Source organism: Cetorhinus maximus, chromosome 3 (assembly GCF_964194155.1).
Source record: "Cetorhinus maximus chromosome 3, sCetMax3.hap1.1, whole genome shotgun sequence".
Lineage (NCBI taxonomy): Eukaryota > Metazoa > Chordata > Chondrichthyes > Lamniformes > Cetorhinidae > Cetorhinus > Cetorhinus maximus.
The window spans coordinates 72,477,814-72,494,744 of NC_135881.1; the positions used below are offsets into that span (position 1 = coordinate 72,477,814).

Here is a 16,931-nt window from a genome sequence, read left to right on the forward strand (position 1 = left end):
GATTAAATTATTAGCCTTGCCAAAATATCGATTTGCTTTAGAAGATCAAAGCATACTGGTTAAGTTAAAACCACAACTGCATTTTTTAATATAAACATTATTTTTTGAAGGAATATATACCAACTTTAGTTAGCATTCTGATGGTTACACACCGATAGTCCTGGTACACAGTATGGTGACAGTGAAGCTAAATGTTCTTTGAATTTAAAGAATTCACAATGTACAAGAAGTGATTACAGGTAATTAAAACATATACTCTTCTAATGTTAATTTGAATATTTACCACTGTCCTGCTTTGAAGGCAAAATCTTTGTTCATCACAACAAGGCGTAGTCTTTTAACTGTTTCCGATTCATGAACTATTCCACAGACTTTTGCTTGAGCAATCATCTAAATTAAACAAAATGAAGTTTATTGTACTGGGAACCAAGAATAATTCCTCTACATGTCCAATAGCAGATTTCAAATGTTTTTGTACATAACCCACATTATTTTTGCATTTTCCTATGTAATTGGATATGAAGTACTTTTTTAATGCGATGTATAGATAAGTATGCCATACTGAATGTTGTCATTCCACATATGCTTAAAGAGTCCCCACCCCCAAATAAAACCAATATAACATTTCCAACATGTTACTGCAAGATCTGCTCATGACAATTTAGATGCAATTTCTTAGAACACAAGAAATAGGAGTAGGCCAAACGGCCACTGAGTCTGCTTCACCACGATCATGGCTGATCTCCATTTTCCTGCCTGCTCCGTATGTCCCTCAAAGCCAGAGGCCAAAATCTGTCTATCCCAGCCTTAAATATATTCAACGATGGAGCCTCCGTAACTCTGTGGGGTACAGCATTCCAAAGATTCACAGTCCTTTGAGCAAAGAAATTTCTCATTTCAGTCTTAAAATGATTGGTCGCTTACCCTGACATGAGTTGTCAGGAATTAGGGGAATTGATAGCATTCTTTGTAAGCAGGATCGAGAGTCCTGCATGGTATGTTGCCTGCCCGGTGCCAGGGTGAGGGATATCTCTGACCGGCTTGAAAGGATATTGGAGAGGGAGGGGGAGGATCCAGTGGTTGTGGTCCACGTCGGGACAAATAACATAGGTAAGACTAGGAAAGAGGACCTGTTTGGGGATTATCAGGAACTAGGAACTAAATTAAAGAACAGGTCCTCAAGGGTTATAATCTCCGGATTACTACCCAAGCCACGTGCAAATTGGCATAGGGATGCGAGAATAAGGGAAGTAAACACGTGGCGAAAGGAGTGGTGCAGGAAAGAGGGGTTCCATTTCGTGGGGTACTGGCATCAATATTGGAACAGGAGGGATCTGTACCGTTGGGATGGTCTCCACCTGAACCGATCTGGGACCAATGTTCTAGCGAAAAGGGTAAATAGGGTGGTCAACAGGACTTTAAACTAGAAAGGGGGGGGGGGGGGGAGGGTAAAACTCCAAGAAGTATGAGTAATGGGAAACAGAGCAGCAGGTTAGCGTGTGTGGGGGGGGGGGGGGGGGGGTGGATTCAACTTCATGGAAAATTATGAAAAAACTGAAAAGAAAGGAGAGCCCAGGAGAGGCTATTAAAGTCTCCAGAACACAAAATAGGACAGAGTGTTTAGAAGGGGCTATGAATCTAACTTCAAGCACATCAGATAAAGGGACGACAATGAGAAAGGGGACGGGAAATACAGGACTGAAGGTGTTGTATCTGAATGCACGCAGTATACGAAATAAGGTAAATGAGCTTGTGGCGCAGATTGAAATTGGCAGGTATGGCATGGTGGGCATCACGGAGACATGGCTGCAAGAGGATCAGGACTGGGAGCTAAATATCCAAGGATATACATCCTATCAAAAAGATAGGCAGGTTGGCAGAGGGGGTGGGGTTGCTTTGTTAGTAAGAAATGAAATTAAATCAATAGCAAGAAATGACAGAGTGAGATGATGTAGAATCTGTGTGGGTAGAGTTGAGGAACCGCAAAGGTAAAAAAAACCATAATGGGAGTTTTGTACAGGTCTCCGAACAGTAGTCAGGATGTGGGGCACAAGATACACCAGGAGATAGAAAAGGCGTGTAAGAAAGGCAAGGTTACAGTGATCATGGGGGATTTCAATATGCAGGTAGACTGGGAAAATCAGGTTGGTAGTGGATCCCAAGAAAAGGAATTTGTAGAATGTCTACGAGATGGCTTTTTGGAGCAGCTTGTGGTGGAGCCCACTAGGGAACAAGCAATTCTAGATTTAGTGATGTGTAATGAGGCAAATTTGATAAGGGAGCTTAAGGTGAAGGAACCTTTAGGAGAAAGTGACCATAATATGATAGAATTTACCCTGCAATTTGAGAGGAAAAAGCTGGAATCAGATGTAACGGTATTACAGTTGAATAAAGGCAACTAGAGGCATGAGGGAGGAGCTGGCCAGAATTGACTGGGAGATGAGCCTAGCAGGAAAGACAGTGGAACAGCAATGGCAGGAGTTTCTGGGAGTAATTTGGGAGACACAGCAAAAATTCATCCCTAGGAAGAAGAAGCATACTAAAGGGAGGACAAGGCAACCATGGCTGACAAGGGAAGTCAGGGACAGCATAAAAGCTAAAGAGAAAGCATAAAATGCAGCGAAGAGCAGTGGGAAACCAGGGGATTGGGAAGCCTCCAAAGACCAACAGAGGACAACTAAAAAAAGAAATAAGGAGGGAGAAGATTAAATATGAGAGTAAACTAGCCAGTAATATAAAAGAAAATTGCAAGAGTTTTTTTAGATATATAAAGGGTAAGAGAGGCAAAAGTGGACATTGGGCCGCTGGAAAATGACGCTGGAGAAGTAATAGTGGGGAACAAAGAAATGGCGGAGGAACTGAATAGGTACTTTGCGTTAGCATTCACGGTGGAAGACACGAGTGACGTCCCCAAAGTTGAAGAGAGTCGGGGGGCAGAGGTGAGTATGGTGGCCATTACCAAGGAGAAGGTGCTAGGAAAACCGAAAGGTCTGAAGGTGGATAAATCACCTGGACCAGATGGATTACACCCCAGAGTTCTGAAGGAGATAGCTGAAGAGATAGTGGAGACATTAGTGGTGATCTTTCAGGAATCACTGGAGTCGGGGACGGTCCCAGAGGACTGGAAAATCGCTAATGTAACCCCCCTGACAAAGAAGGGAGTGAGACAAAAGACGGGAAATTACAGGCCAATTAGCCTGACCTCGGTCATTGGTAAGATTTTAGAGTACATTATTAAGGATGAGATTTCAAAATATTTGGAAGTGCATGATAAAATAGGGTAAAGTCAGCATAGTTTCATCAAGGGGAGGTCATGCCTGACAAATCTGTTAGAATTGTTTGAGGAGGTAACGAGTAGATTAGACAAAGGAGAGCCAATGGATGTTATCTACTTGGGACTTCCAGAAGGCCTTTGACAAGGTGCTGCACAGGAGGCTGCTCAGTAAGATAAGAGCCCATGGTGTTAGAGGCAAGGTACGAGCATGGATAGAAGATTGACTGTCTGGCAGGAGGCAGAGAGTGGGGATAAGGCGGTCCTTCTCAGGATGGCGGCCGGTGACTAGTGGAGTTCCCCAGGGGTCAGTGTTGGGACCACAACTTTTCACTTTATACATTAATGATCTAGATGAAGGAACTGAGGGCACTCTGGCTAAGTTTGCAGATGATACAAAGATAGGTGGAGGGACAGGTAGTATTGAGGAGGCGGGGAGGCTGCAGAAGGATTTGGACAGTTTAGGAGAATGGGCAAAGAAGTGGCAGATGGAATACAACGTGGGGAAGTGTGAAGTCATGCACTTTGGTAGGAAGAATAGAGGCATAGACTATTTTCTAAATGGGGAGAGAATTCAGAAATCTGGAGTGCAAAGGGACTTGGGAGTCCTAGCCCAGGATTCTCTTAAGGTTAACTTGCAGGTTGAGTCGGTAGTTAGGAAGGCAAATGCAATGTTGGCATTTATTTTGAGAGGACTAGAATATAAAAGCAGGGATGTGCTGCTGAGGCTTTATAAGGCTCTGGTCAGACCACATTTAGAATATTGTGCGCAACTTTGGGCCCCGTATCTCAGGAAGGATGTGCTGGCCCTGGAGAGGGTCCAGGGGAGGTTCACGAGAACGATCCCAGGAATGAAAGGCTTAACATATGAGGAATGTTTGAGGACTCTGGGTCTATACTCGATGGAGTTTAGAAGGATGAGGGGGGATCTGATTGAAACTTACAGAATACTGAAAGGCCTGGATAGAATGGACGTGGGGAAGATGTTTCCATTAGTAGGAGAGATAGGACCCGAGGGCACAGCCTCAAAGTAAAGGGAAGACCTTTTAGAACAGAGATGAGGAGAAACTTCTTTAGCCAGAGAGTGGTGAGTCTATGAAATTCATTGCCAAAGAAGGCTGTGGAGGTCAGGTCATTGAGTGTATTTAAGACCGAGATAGATAGGTTCTTGATTGGTAAGGGGATCAAAGGTTACGGGGTGAAGGCGGAAGAATGGGGTTGAGAAACTTATCAGCCATGATTGAATGACGGAGCAGACTCGATGGGCCGAATGGCCTAATTTCTGCTCCTATGTCTTATGGTGTTAGGAAAAGGCTAGGATCCATTATTAAGGAAGTGGTGAACAGGGAAGTTAGGAACTCATAATATGAATCAATAGTGTTTTACTAAAGGGAAATCATGTTTGAGGATGTAACTAGCAGGGTTGATAAAGGGAACCTGTGGATGTAGTATATTTGGATTTTCAAAAAGGCATTTGATAAGATCACACAAAAGGTTGGTGTACAAGAGGAGGGTTCATGGGGATAAGGATAATATATTAGCATGCATAACAGATTAGTTACAGGACAAAAAACAGTAGGAATAAACAAATCATTTTTGGGTTAGCAGGCTACTTATTGGCTGCTGGGGCCTTAGCTATTTACAATCTATACTAACGACTTAGATGAAGGGACAGGTATAACGCATCCAAGTTTTCTGATTATACAAAACTGGGTGAGAAAGTAAGCTATTAGGACGATACAAAGAGTCTATAAAGAGATAAGGAGAGAGCAAGAAGGTTGCTAGCAGATTGAGTATGATGTGGGGAAATGAGGGGTTATTCACTTTGGTAAAACAGTCGCTTGACAGCACAGAACTTAATTATTGCTGAATAAAAGAGAAGAGACACGCAGTTGAAGCTTATCATCTTGCATTGATCAGGACAGATTTGCAAAAATACCAATTGTAAAGGGAATAAGAATTTATACTTCATGAGAAGGCAGTGTTGATTAGTTGGCAAGTGGACTCTGATTGGTTGAGGTGTTGTCATGCAGAATGCACCAAGAATAGTTAACTGCCAAGTTTTAGTTTAAATTCAAGCCAGGCAGGTCAACTCTGATTGGTCAAGGCATTTCCATGGGGAATGACTATCCCCAAGCTTTTGGTTAGTTGAAAAGGCACAATGTCTGGACATGTTCTGTTTACAAAGGACAGTTCCATCATCGGTCCTGATGAGTGCAAAAAGAAAATCTTTGACAGCATGTCACTTTGTCATTTAAAAAATCAATTTTACCAAAGAACGATTAAATATTGGTGTTCAGAGGAATTTGGGTATCCTTATACAAGAACTGCTTCAGGAGTCAGAGTTGGTGATGTGCATATAAACCAATTCCAGTCTGAGAAGGGAGTCAGACAGGGCTTCTGATACACATGCTATTTGAAGATGAGGATGGTGCAGAAAGACTTATCAGAGAGGTATGGCTGCATCATAAGAGATCGTGGTATATGGAATCTCAGGTGTGCTGATGACACCACACTCGTAGTGAGAACAAAGCAAGAGCTAGAGACTTTAACAGGCCTAGTCAAAAGACAAAGCGAGTTTTCTAGACTGAACATAAACTTGGTGGCTGTGTCTTCAGCCTTCTACTACCCTCCATCAAGAATCTCATCCCTAAACTCCTGTCTCTTCATCTACCTTGCTCCCTTTAAAGCCCTTTCAAAACCCACCTCTGACTAAGCTTTTGGTCACTCCTCCTCATCTCTTCTTTGGATCAATGTTTCTTTATGCATCTGACTTTCAACAGCCTACTCAACTTGTGGCAAGGATAGGGTTCCAAAGCTAAACCTGATTATATCACCAAACATTTACACAATGTTATTCAGTGATTCCAGCTGGAAAATGCACAACCAAGATTAGATTTTTTTGCTGACTTTTCCCTTTGTTAGTCCAAAGGTGCCAAGCTAATTTGTGACCCTCCAATTGATCATCTAACAAAGTAGCTAACTCAGCACAAAATAGAATCCTAAACTGGAACTTTCTAGCCTGTATGTCTCTGTGTTAGACTAGACGATTCCACCCACAATGTCATCAGGAGAGCTGGACATTTAACCTTAAGATGATACGCGTTGGGACCCTGAGGAATTCATGACATGTACAAATCCGCTGTACTTATGCAGGAAGTTTAAACTTTGGGCCCATAACTTCCAATCTCCAAGAGTTGGGGCAGGGGGTGATAGTCAGACCAGGAGGCACCCCAGAAGATGAGCTAGAGAACTGAAGTCCCCACACTAAGACTGCACGAGAATTTCCCAGGAAGTTCAAAATTTTGATGGGCAATTATCTGGCACTGGGAACCTTCCAATACTCCAATTTAAATCAGAGACTTTGGACCTTTCTGACTATCTTACCAGAATAGCCACCTAGGAAAAGTTATGAGAATTAAAATCACTTCTAACTCCTGGGTAACTATAGCACTGACCCCCCCCCCCACACACCATAGGACCTGCCCCACCCCATCCCCTGCAGCCAATGCCAGCAGGTACTGAATATATGTATAAACCCCAAATCTTCCAAATTCCCAGAATGTCACATTATAAAGAGAAAAGCTTTTCAGTTATGAACAGTGGTGCTGTAAATTATCTGTTTACTTCCAAGATGAAAGGAGATTGAATTAAAGACAATTGATTTGCATTTCTACTTTGATACAAAGCTAATGTGTTTCCTGTTGCCATGGGGAAGAGGGTAGAGGAAGCCATTTTGAGATCAGGTTGCAGGTTTTCCTATAAACCCAGGCATATCACAGGAAGGCAGAAGTTTTTGTCTTGTTTGGTCTGTAGCCAAATGGGAGGGTGAGAGCAAAAGATAGAAATAGCCAGGCCTGTACCTCAGGCAGAGTAAACGCTGACTCTATCGTTCACTATGTAGAGCACAGGTGGAGCTTGCGCTCAGATTGAAGACAGTTTGAGAGGATTTAAAGGAGATTGGAAGATTTGCCTCGCTTAGAGCTAGAGGACTGGATCTACGACATAACCCTCACAGTGAAAGGCGGTTCTGGGATTAGAGTTACCCGGCTCGGAAAGTAAAAAGGAAGCAACCCATTGGAAGCTGGGAGCAACTGTGAAAGGTTTGCTGTAAAATCTGTATTTCCATGGATGGATAAGTGAAAATAACCATTTATTTCTGTAGTTTAAAGTATATGTTGTCTACATAAGAAATTATAGTTACTCAAGTGATTTTTTTTTTGTCATTTAACAGTAAAAGTTTTTAAAACATGAAATGGTGACATGTCATTCTTTCAGCTAATAACTGGAAATTCAAATACATAGATCATAATACTATAACAAGGGTTTGTGCAATAAAACAGATAGTTCAAAAATACTCAGTTAAAATGAACCATCTCAATGCAATTATATGCAATATGATTCGTAACTCTCCATGTAAAATTAACCTTGACATCAACTGTATAGTCATTGGGGAATTCTATTTAATTTTCACAAAATCCCTGCACTAAAATGTCAACAATTCCATCAGACAGACATCATATTTCTGCCGTCAAGAAATATTTCCTGTTTTAATTCAATGTAAAATAAAATGAAACATTTAGAAATCTTGTGTTCAATTTTGAAATAAGCGTTTCTTTGAAATCTTTGCATCAACATCACATGAACTGGCCTTCATGTCACATACAATGGACAAAAGGTGACAGCTAGTGATGAAATAGCAGAGATGTGAAAAGTTGATGGTGGCTGTATGCTTCTGTTGTGATGTCAGGTGGCTGCAGTTGTTCAATGCCCTGTTGAAAATACTTGTAAAACATAATACTAAAGAATAGCATTGACTTCGATGCTAGAAAGATCACAAATGTTTGAAATCTATTCAACATGTCCTGCAACATGCAAAATTTTCCCCTTCATGCCAATAAGCTACTTATACCGACCTCCTGGCGGAAATTGTTGACTGTTCTCTCCAGATGGTTTGTTTTCCTTACTGATGACATAAACCTGCTAAAATCAAACACAATGCACTAATTTACAAATAATGCGTTTAATAAATGGAAACAATTTTATTTATATTCATCTTTATCCTATGACCAAGCCTTTGCAATTAAGCCATAGATAGACTTGGACACACAACCTTGGCTGACGCTTGTGTGTAATACTGAGAAAGTGCTACACTGTCTTTTGGATAAGATATTAAACCAAGGCCCCATCTGGTTCTCTGCTGGATAAAAGGCGACTTTGTGGCACTATTTAAAGAAGCGTAACACAACTTCAACCAACTCTACCAAAAGTGAATGACAAGATCACGTATTTATGTTGTTTGAGAGATCATTCCTGATTTAAGTAACTGTACTTCGGAAGTAGCTAACTGATTGTGAAGCACTGAGATATTCAAAGAAAGTTATAAGGTGCTACAAAATGCATGGTATTCAGAATCTGGACAATATAGCCACAGGAAAAACATCACCTGGGATTTGGCAGGAGGGGTGGGGGGGGCGGAATGTATAAATTATTTTACTTCTCAAACAAAAGTATAATTTAATAGAAAAACATTTTTCTACATTCATGCAAACACAGTTGAAAGCAAAATATTTCCTAAAACAATGAGTTTGTGACCATCTAAGGCAGCCAACATAAAAGATTTGTTTTACACCAAAAACTTCAGTTCCCGGCTATGAGTTGCAGTCCCATATCTTGGATATCATTTCAGTAAGTTTACAAGTTAGTAGTTTTGTATTTAAGCAACATAAAAAACATGAAAATACAACTTACTAAAGGGTGTTATGCTTCAGTTATAAAAGGCATTGGTAAGATTGCATCTCAAATACTGTGTGCATTTTTGATTTCCTTATTTAAGGAAGGTTGTAAATGCACTGGAGGCAGAGGTGGTTTACTCGATTGATGCCTGGAATGAGCGGGTTGTATTATGAGGATAAGCTGAACAGGTTGGGTGTGTTTCCACTGGAGTTTAGAAGAGTGAGGGGTGACTTGATTAAGTATCTAAAATCCTGAATGGTCTTGACAAGGTGGACGTGGAAAGGATGTTTCCTCTTGTGGGTGAGTCCAGAACTAGGGATCGCCCCTATAGGACAGAAAGGAGGAGAAATTTTTTCTCCCTGCCTCAGAAAGTGGAGGCAGGATCACTGAACATTTTTAAGGCAGAGGTAGATAGATTCTTGTTAGGCAAGGGAATCAAAGGTTATTGGGGCTAGATGGGAATATGGAACTCCAAACACAAACAGATCAGCTATGATGTTACTGAATGGTACAGCAGGTTCCAGGAGCCAAACGGCCTACTTCTGCACCTATTCTGTGTGTTCGTAAATTCCTAGGTTCTTCTTGATACCAAACATTTACCGCCAAGAAAATATTTAGCTTCATACCGGAACATTGAACAAAAATAGGTCATTTTTTAGGCCTTCGAGTCAGTTCCGACATTCTGTTAGATCATGGCTGATCTGTACTTGAACTCTATTTACCCACCTTTGCTCCATATCCCTGGATACCCCCACCTAACAAAAATCTTTTGTTCAGGGACCTGAAAATGTCAATTTTCAGATCCACAGCCTTTTGGAAAGTCATTTTTGGACTTAATATTATCCTTGGTGTGAAAGAAGTTCTTCTCTATTTCACTCCTAAATAGCATACCTGTAACTTTATAAGTATGCTTTCCTGTCCTGGATTCCCATGGGAAATAATTTCTGTGCATCTACTCTATCAAATCATTTTACACAACTCAATTATATCACCCTACATTTAAACACAAGAGAAAACAGGCCAAGTTTATCTTAATTTAACTTATGATAACTCTAGTGAATCACTGTGCCCCCTTCAAGACCAATATATCTTCCCTGAGATTTTGTACCCAAAACTTAACACAGTACTCAAGATGGAGTCTGACCAAGGCTCTGTACAACTAAAGCATCACTTGCCCATTTTTGGAGCCCAATGCCCCTGAGATAAAGGTCAACATGCTCACTGAGGGATAAATTCTAGCCAGGACCCTGCTCTTCTTTAAATAGTTCCATGGGATCTTTTACATCTACTTCAGTTTAAGGTTTGATCTAAGATGGGCCCTCCAAACAGTGCAGCACTCCCTCAGTGTTAGCCTAGGTCATGTGCCGAAGTTACTGGAGTGGCACCCGCAACCTTCCAACTCAGGACATGATTGCCCCACTGAGCCACGACTGACAACTAATTTTAAAATCTCAAAAGACATTAAGTCAAATGACCAGTTAACCGGTTTTCCTGGTGTGGACTGAGGAATTTGGCGAGTTGTTGATGAGGTGAGGTGTGTGTAATACAACAGTGATTATGTTATTGGACTAGTAATCCAGACACGACTCATTCAAATCTCATCGTGGCAATTTGAGAATTTGAACTCCCAAGTTTCTTTTTAAAAAGTGACCATAAAACCCATTTGGTTCATTCTGAATCTCAAAAACTCAGTTCTTCAAACAGTGAATAATTGGAACAGGCAGACAGGCCATCAGTTTAACACAGGAATATTGCTGAGCAGTAATCACTAAATTATACATAAGTATTGAAAATTATATGGAAAAGTACAGACATACTCTATGAAACACAATGGTTACTATCATGTTGGAACGTGTAAATGCCATCTGTGGAATACAACCAAATTATGGTAATTCCAATGATGGAATGATACCTGATAATTGGTTACCTTAGGTTCAAGACTTTGGAAAAGGGAGAGGTTTCGCCAAGTTCAATTGTAGTGATGCGGAAGATTAAATAAATCAGACAGCACCTGTTTTTAGGGTAAGTCACATGTCATCTGGAGGAAACGCATTCGATGGCCTGAAACCCCTTTCTCGACCTATAATTTATGCTCTAAGATTGGTTAGTATTAAATAACAAGGCTATTTTAATTCAAGTACTATTTCCTTTGCTATTGTTATTCTCTATATTCATGTAGTTGTGTTATTAAAAACTACACATTTAAAATATCTCTGTCCCTATATCCTCCAGATGCGAGAAGAGAATTGACTAGAACTGCAAATTTCATAAATAAAATGACAAAAATTTCATTTTCAGAACTCTACATCTGAGTTTCATTCCAGAGAACTATTAATGAAGGGCTATGTAGTGCTGCAGGTTAGCATACTGTTATTTAATATTTAGAATCTACACTGAAGCCTATCCTGGGCTAATGGAAGGAGCATGATTCTGATATTGCTTGCAAAGGTCCCAAATGAAAAGGTACAAAAATGATTTCAAAACAATATCATGGCTTAAAAATACTTACACCATTTATAAATTAGAAGCCACATTCAAAGGCCATTGGATTGACTCGTGTTGAGCTGAAAAATCCATATAGTGCAGGAAAATTGTTAGGTAATAACAGAAGGAACTATGCCTTGGTTATTCTATCCACAATTTAGGAAACTGGGAAATGTTCTATTCCAAGAAGCACTTTTGAGTGTAAGATACAACAACCCCAAAGCACAAGCGGTGGCAATGGAGCACCGTCTGGTTGAGGCCAGCACCCCCTGACCTGTGAGATGCAATTCATTGGCAGTAACATTTACTCAATTTAGTATAAAAATTTTACTGCAAAAGTAATTTACTGCTGAGTGTGCCAATCCCTATTTCCCAATCCCTCCATGCATTGAATTCAAATTTCCTATCTTCATCTACGAATACTTGCACAATCTCATTCTCTACCTACCTCTGCAACCCCTTCAAACTTGCATGCCATTTGCTCTTCCAGCTCCGATGTCTGTAGTATCCTCCCACTGCCTCTTCACTATCTTCGGTTACAGAATTTTTAAGCCATTTTTAAAAAGAAATTCATCTACAGGATGTGGGCTTCGCTGGCTGGGCCAGCATTTATTGCCCATCCTTAGTTGCCCTTGAGAAGGTGGTGGTGAGCTGCCTTCTTGAGCTGCTGCAGCCCATGTGATGTAGGTGCACCGACAGTGCTGTTAGGAAGGGAGTTCCAGGATTTTGACCCAGCGACAGTGAGGGAACGGAGATATATTTCCAAGTTAGGATGGTGAGTGACTTGGGAGGGGAACTTCCAGGGGGTGATGTTCCCATGTATCTGCTACCCTTGTCCTTCTAGATGGTGGTGGTGTAGGTTTGGAAGATGATGTCGAAGGAGCCTTGATGAATTCCTGCAATGCATCTTGTAGATGGTACGCACTGCTACTGTGCGTCGGTGGTGGAGGGAGTGAATGTTTGTGGATGGGGTGTCAATCAAGCAGGCTGCTTTGTCCTGGACGGTGTCAAGCTCCGTAAGTGTTGTGAGAGCTGCACTCATCCAGACATGTGGGGAGCATTCCATCACACTCCTGATTTGTGCCTTGTAGATGGTGGACAGGCTTTTTTTTTTGGGGGGGGGGTTGTCAGGAGGTGAATTACTCGTCGCACGATTCCTAGCCTCTGACCTGCTCTTGTCGCCACAGCATTTATATGGCTAGTTCAGTTCAGTTTCTGGTCAATGGTAACCCCCAGGATGTTGATAGTGTGGTGTTCAGTGATGGTAATGCCATTGAACATCAAGGGTTATGGTTGGATTCTCTCTTGTTGGAGGTGGCCATTGCCTGGCATGAATGTTACTTGCCACTTGTCAGCCCAAGTCTGGAATGTTGCCCAGGTCTGGCTCCATTTGGACATGGATTGCTTCAGTATCTGAGGAGTCACGAATGGTGAACATCCCCCCACTTCGGACCTTATGATGGAAGGAAGGTCATTGATGAAGCAGCTGGAGATGGTTGGGCGGAGGACACTACCCTGAGGAACTCCTGCGGTGACGTCCTGGAGCTGAGATGCTTGACCTCCAACAACCACAACCATTTTCCTTTGTGCTAGGTATGGCTCCCACCAGCGGAGAGTTTTCCCCAATTCCTATTAACTCCAGTTTTGCTAGGGCTCCATGATGCTACACTGTCAAATGCTGCCTCGATGTCAAGGGCAGTCACTCTCAGCTCACCTCTGGAGTTCAGCTCTTTTGTCCATGTTTGAACCAACGCTGTAATGAGGTCAGGAGCTGGCGGAACCCAAGTTGGGTGTCAGTGAGCAGGTTATTGCTAAGTAAGTGCCACTTGATAGCACTGTTGATGACCCCTTCCATTACTTTACTGATGGTGGAGAGTAGACTGATGGGGCGGTAATTGGCCAGATTGGATTTGTCCTGCTTTTTGTATACAGGACATACCTGAGCAATTTTCCACATAACCAGATAGATACCAGTGCTGGAACGGCTTGGTTAGGGGCGCGGCCAGTACTGGAGCACAAGTCTTCAGTACTATTGCCGGAATGTTGTCAGGGCCCATAGCCTTTGCAGCATCCAGTGCCTTCAGCGGTTTCTTAATATCACGTGGAGTGAATCGAATTGGCTAAAGACTGGCATCTGTGACACTGGGACCTCCAGGGGAGGCCGAGATGGGTCATCCACTCTACACTTCTGGCTGAAGATCGTAGCAAATGCTTCATCCTTATCTTTTGCACTGATGTGCTGGGCTCTTACATCATTGAGAATGGGGATATTTGTAGAGCATCTTCCTCCAGTGAGTTGTTTAATTGTCCGCAACCATTCATGACTGGATGTGGCAGGGCTGCAGAGCTTAGATCCGATTCGTTGGTTGTGGGATCACTTAGTCCTATCACTTGCTGCTTATGCTGTTTGGCATGCAAATTGTCCTCTGTTATAGCTTTACCAGGTTGACACCTTATTTTTAGGTATGCCTGGTACTCCTGGCATGCCCTCTTGCACTCTTCATTGAACCAGGGTTGATCCCCTGGCTTGATGGTAATGGTAAAGTGGGGGATATGCCAGGCCATGAGGTTACAGATTGTGTTCGAGTACAATTCTGCTGCAACTGATGGCACACAGTGCCTCATGGAAGCCCAGTCTTGAGTTGCTAGATTTATTCTAAATCTATCCCATTTAGCATAGCGGTAGTGCCACAAAACACGATGGAGGGCATCCTCAATGTGGAGGCAGGACTTCATCTCAACGACTGTGCGGCGGTCACTCCTACCGATGCTGTTATGGACAGATGCATCTGCAGCAGGCAGGTTAGTGAGGATGAGATCAAGTATGTTTTTCCCTCTTGTTGGTTCCCTCACTATCTGCCGCAGGCCCAGTCTAGCAGCTATGTCATTTATGACTCGGCCAGCTTGGTCCATAGTGCTGCTACCACTATGGCGATGCACATTGAAGTCCCCCACTCAGAGTAGATTCTGTGCCCCTGCCACCCTCAAGTGCTTCCTCCAAGTGGTGATCAACATGGAGGAGTACTGATTCATCAGCTGAGGGAGGGCTGTATGTGGTAATCAGCAAGTGGTTTCCTTGCCCATGTTTGACCTGGTGCCATGAGACTTCATGGTGTCCGGAGTTGATGTTGAGGACTCCCAAGGCAATTCCCTCCCGATTGTATACAGCTGTGCCTCCACTGCCGCTGGGGCATGACATACCCAGGGGTGGTGATGGCGGTGTCTGGAACATTTTCTGTAAGGTATGATTCTGTGAGGATGACTATGTCAGGCTGTTGCTTGACTAGTCTGTGAGACAGCTCGCCCAATATCAGCACTAGCCTCCAGATGTTAGTAAGGAGGACTTTGCAGGGTTGACAGGGCTGAGATTGCCATTCTCATTTCCGGTGCCTAAGTCGATGCCAGGTGGCCCTTCCAGTTTCATTTCTTTTTTGTGACTTTGTAGCGGTTTGACACAACAATGGCTTGCTCGGCCATTTCAGACGGCATTTAAGAGTCAACCACATTGCTGTGGGTCTGGAGTCACATCTAGGCCAGGCCAGGTGAGGTAAGGATGACAGATTTCCTTCCATAAAGGACATTGGAGCCACACAGTGGAACTTCTTCTTAAACCCACCCTGCTACTTCTCCTTCAGGAGAAGGCCTCAAAATTTAGCTCTTTGAACATACCTTTGGTGCCCTTCCAGTCTTAATGTTCAGTGCTTGCTGTGTAGCTCATTTTTTAAATATATATTCATTACAGTAAAGGCATTAACTGTTTAGTGAGTCATTTTAATACTTTCAATCTTTACAAAATATATACAAATCAATAATCATTTTGAAAATGTGAAACTTATCATTCTTACTTCCATTCACTCTTACAAAGGCAGTCAACTTTGAGAAAATGTTACAAGCATCATTAATGACTGGGATTAACATATCAGAAAAAGATTAGATCGATTTAAAAGGTGCCAATATCCACTGCTACTTCATCCAAGCACCTATTTTTTTCATGCAAGGGAAATTCATCATAGCCAATCCTGTTCCAGTCCTAAGCAACATCCACACATTCTTGCCAGCAGGAATCAATGAATGACGATCAGGAGAGGGAACCATTCACGATCCAAGGATCGGAGTGTAACTGTAGCACCTAACCACAGTTCTGGCTAAGGCTATAGACTAATGTGATTATACCAGATAGATTCTAGTCTGTATAACTCAGTGAAACACAGAAGTATCTGACATTCCAATTGATGGTGCTGACTCCACTGGTTATAGAAAATCTGAGGATTTAGGGACTGTTTTGGGGGCTAACTGGCTAATAAAATCTGGAAATCTGACAGTTATTTTGCATTAAAATACTGCACTGTGTGTGAAAGCCACCATCCAGAAAGTGAATTCACAAGGTTGGACATGGGTAGTGAGGTGCATTTTAGAAAGAATACTGGCAACACACAATGACACAAGGATGGCTTATTCAGAGGGGTATTACCCTCAATACATGCATGAATTGAAGAATTTATAATGCATCTACTCGATAAGCCATGCTTTCATCAACGTTAGTGATAGAAGGTCACATTCTTAAGAGTAATCAGTCATCGAGGTACAACGGATTGATTGCATGCAACTCTGAACTCCAGTGAAGAAAATACATCAGTCAAGATCAGAAAGCTGTTAGCATTTTCTGCTTTAAATTCAGATTTTCAACACTAGCAATATTTCCTTTTATCTGAATTGCCAGGTGTGATTTAAAGAATTAGAGTGATCACAAACCCACATAAAAGTACATTTAAGTTTAGAGTTAGTACAAAGCAACTTACTTGTGCAGTGCAAATACGGAGTGAAAGCTGAATCTGACTGCAGAATGAAGTTGAATGACGCTGCCTAACTCAAGATTTGGGTTGAATTTACATTTTTAACAGTAGTTTTGTAAAGGAAAACCCTTTGGCATTCACACGCTCTGCGCGCCAATCGTAGTGTAAATGCACCTTCACCCACATTGAGCCAATCAGGGTGACACATTCAAACTACGATGGGCGACATGCTCAATATATATTAAAGTACAGTAGAGAGGCCGGGCCGGCTCACCTTGTGGATCTGAAACGAGAGTGAATCCTGGGCCCGGATAACAACTGCAACGACAGGACGGACGAGCAAGATAAACAGGCAAACGGCCCCATAACAGCTCCTCGGAACATGGGCCAAAGGGCAGCTCCGGCCAGCGTCATGATCGCTGACCCCTGAGTGACCGACAGCCACTACCGGCCGCTGACCCCGGTGAATCAACGGCCACTACCGGCCGCTGACCCCCCAACTCGCGCTGCAGGTCACGCGCCCGGCCCGTGGCCCTTTGAATTTGAGAGAGAATTCCCAGGCAGGCTAGGCGACAACCGGAAACGCGTCACAATGAAGTCGGCCTGCCATCCGCCCTCATCATGTGACAGGGGAGGGGATGGTGGGT

At 42.5% G+C, this 16,931-nt stretch overlaps 1 protein-coding gene across 2 annotated transcripts in view; it reads right to left on the reverse strand.

Annotated features, from left to right (window-relative positions):
- The window catches only part of oxnad1 (oxidoreductase NAD-binding domain containing 1), a 38,416-nt gene extending 21,568 nt beyond the window's left edge, over nt 1-16,848 (reverse strand). The window contains exons 1-3 of one of the 2 annotated variants that reach the window (XM_078538553.1): nt 16,559-16,848; nt 8,188-8,251; nt 284-390 (exon numbers count right to left, since the gene is read on the reverse strand). In XM_078538553.1, coding sequence (XP_078394679.1) covers nt 284-390; nt 8,188-8,251; nt 16,559-16,698 — 311 coding nt within the window. In that variant the 5' untranslated portion in view covers nt 16,699-16,848. Of the gene's footprint in view, nt 1-283; nt 391-8,187; nt 8,255-16,558 lie in introns of both variants that reach the window. The other variant, XM_078538552.1, reaches the window with a different exon arrangement.
- Nucleotides 16,849-16,931: the final 83 nt, after the last annotated feature.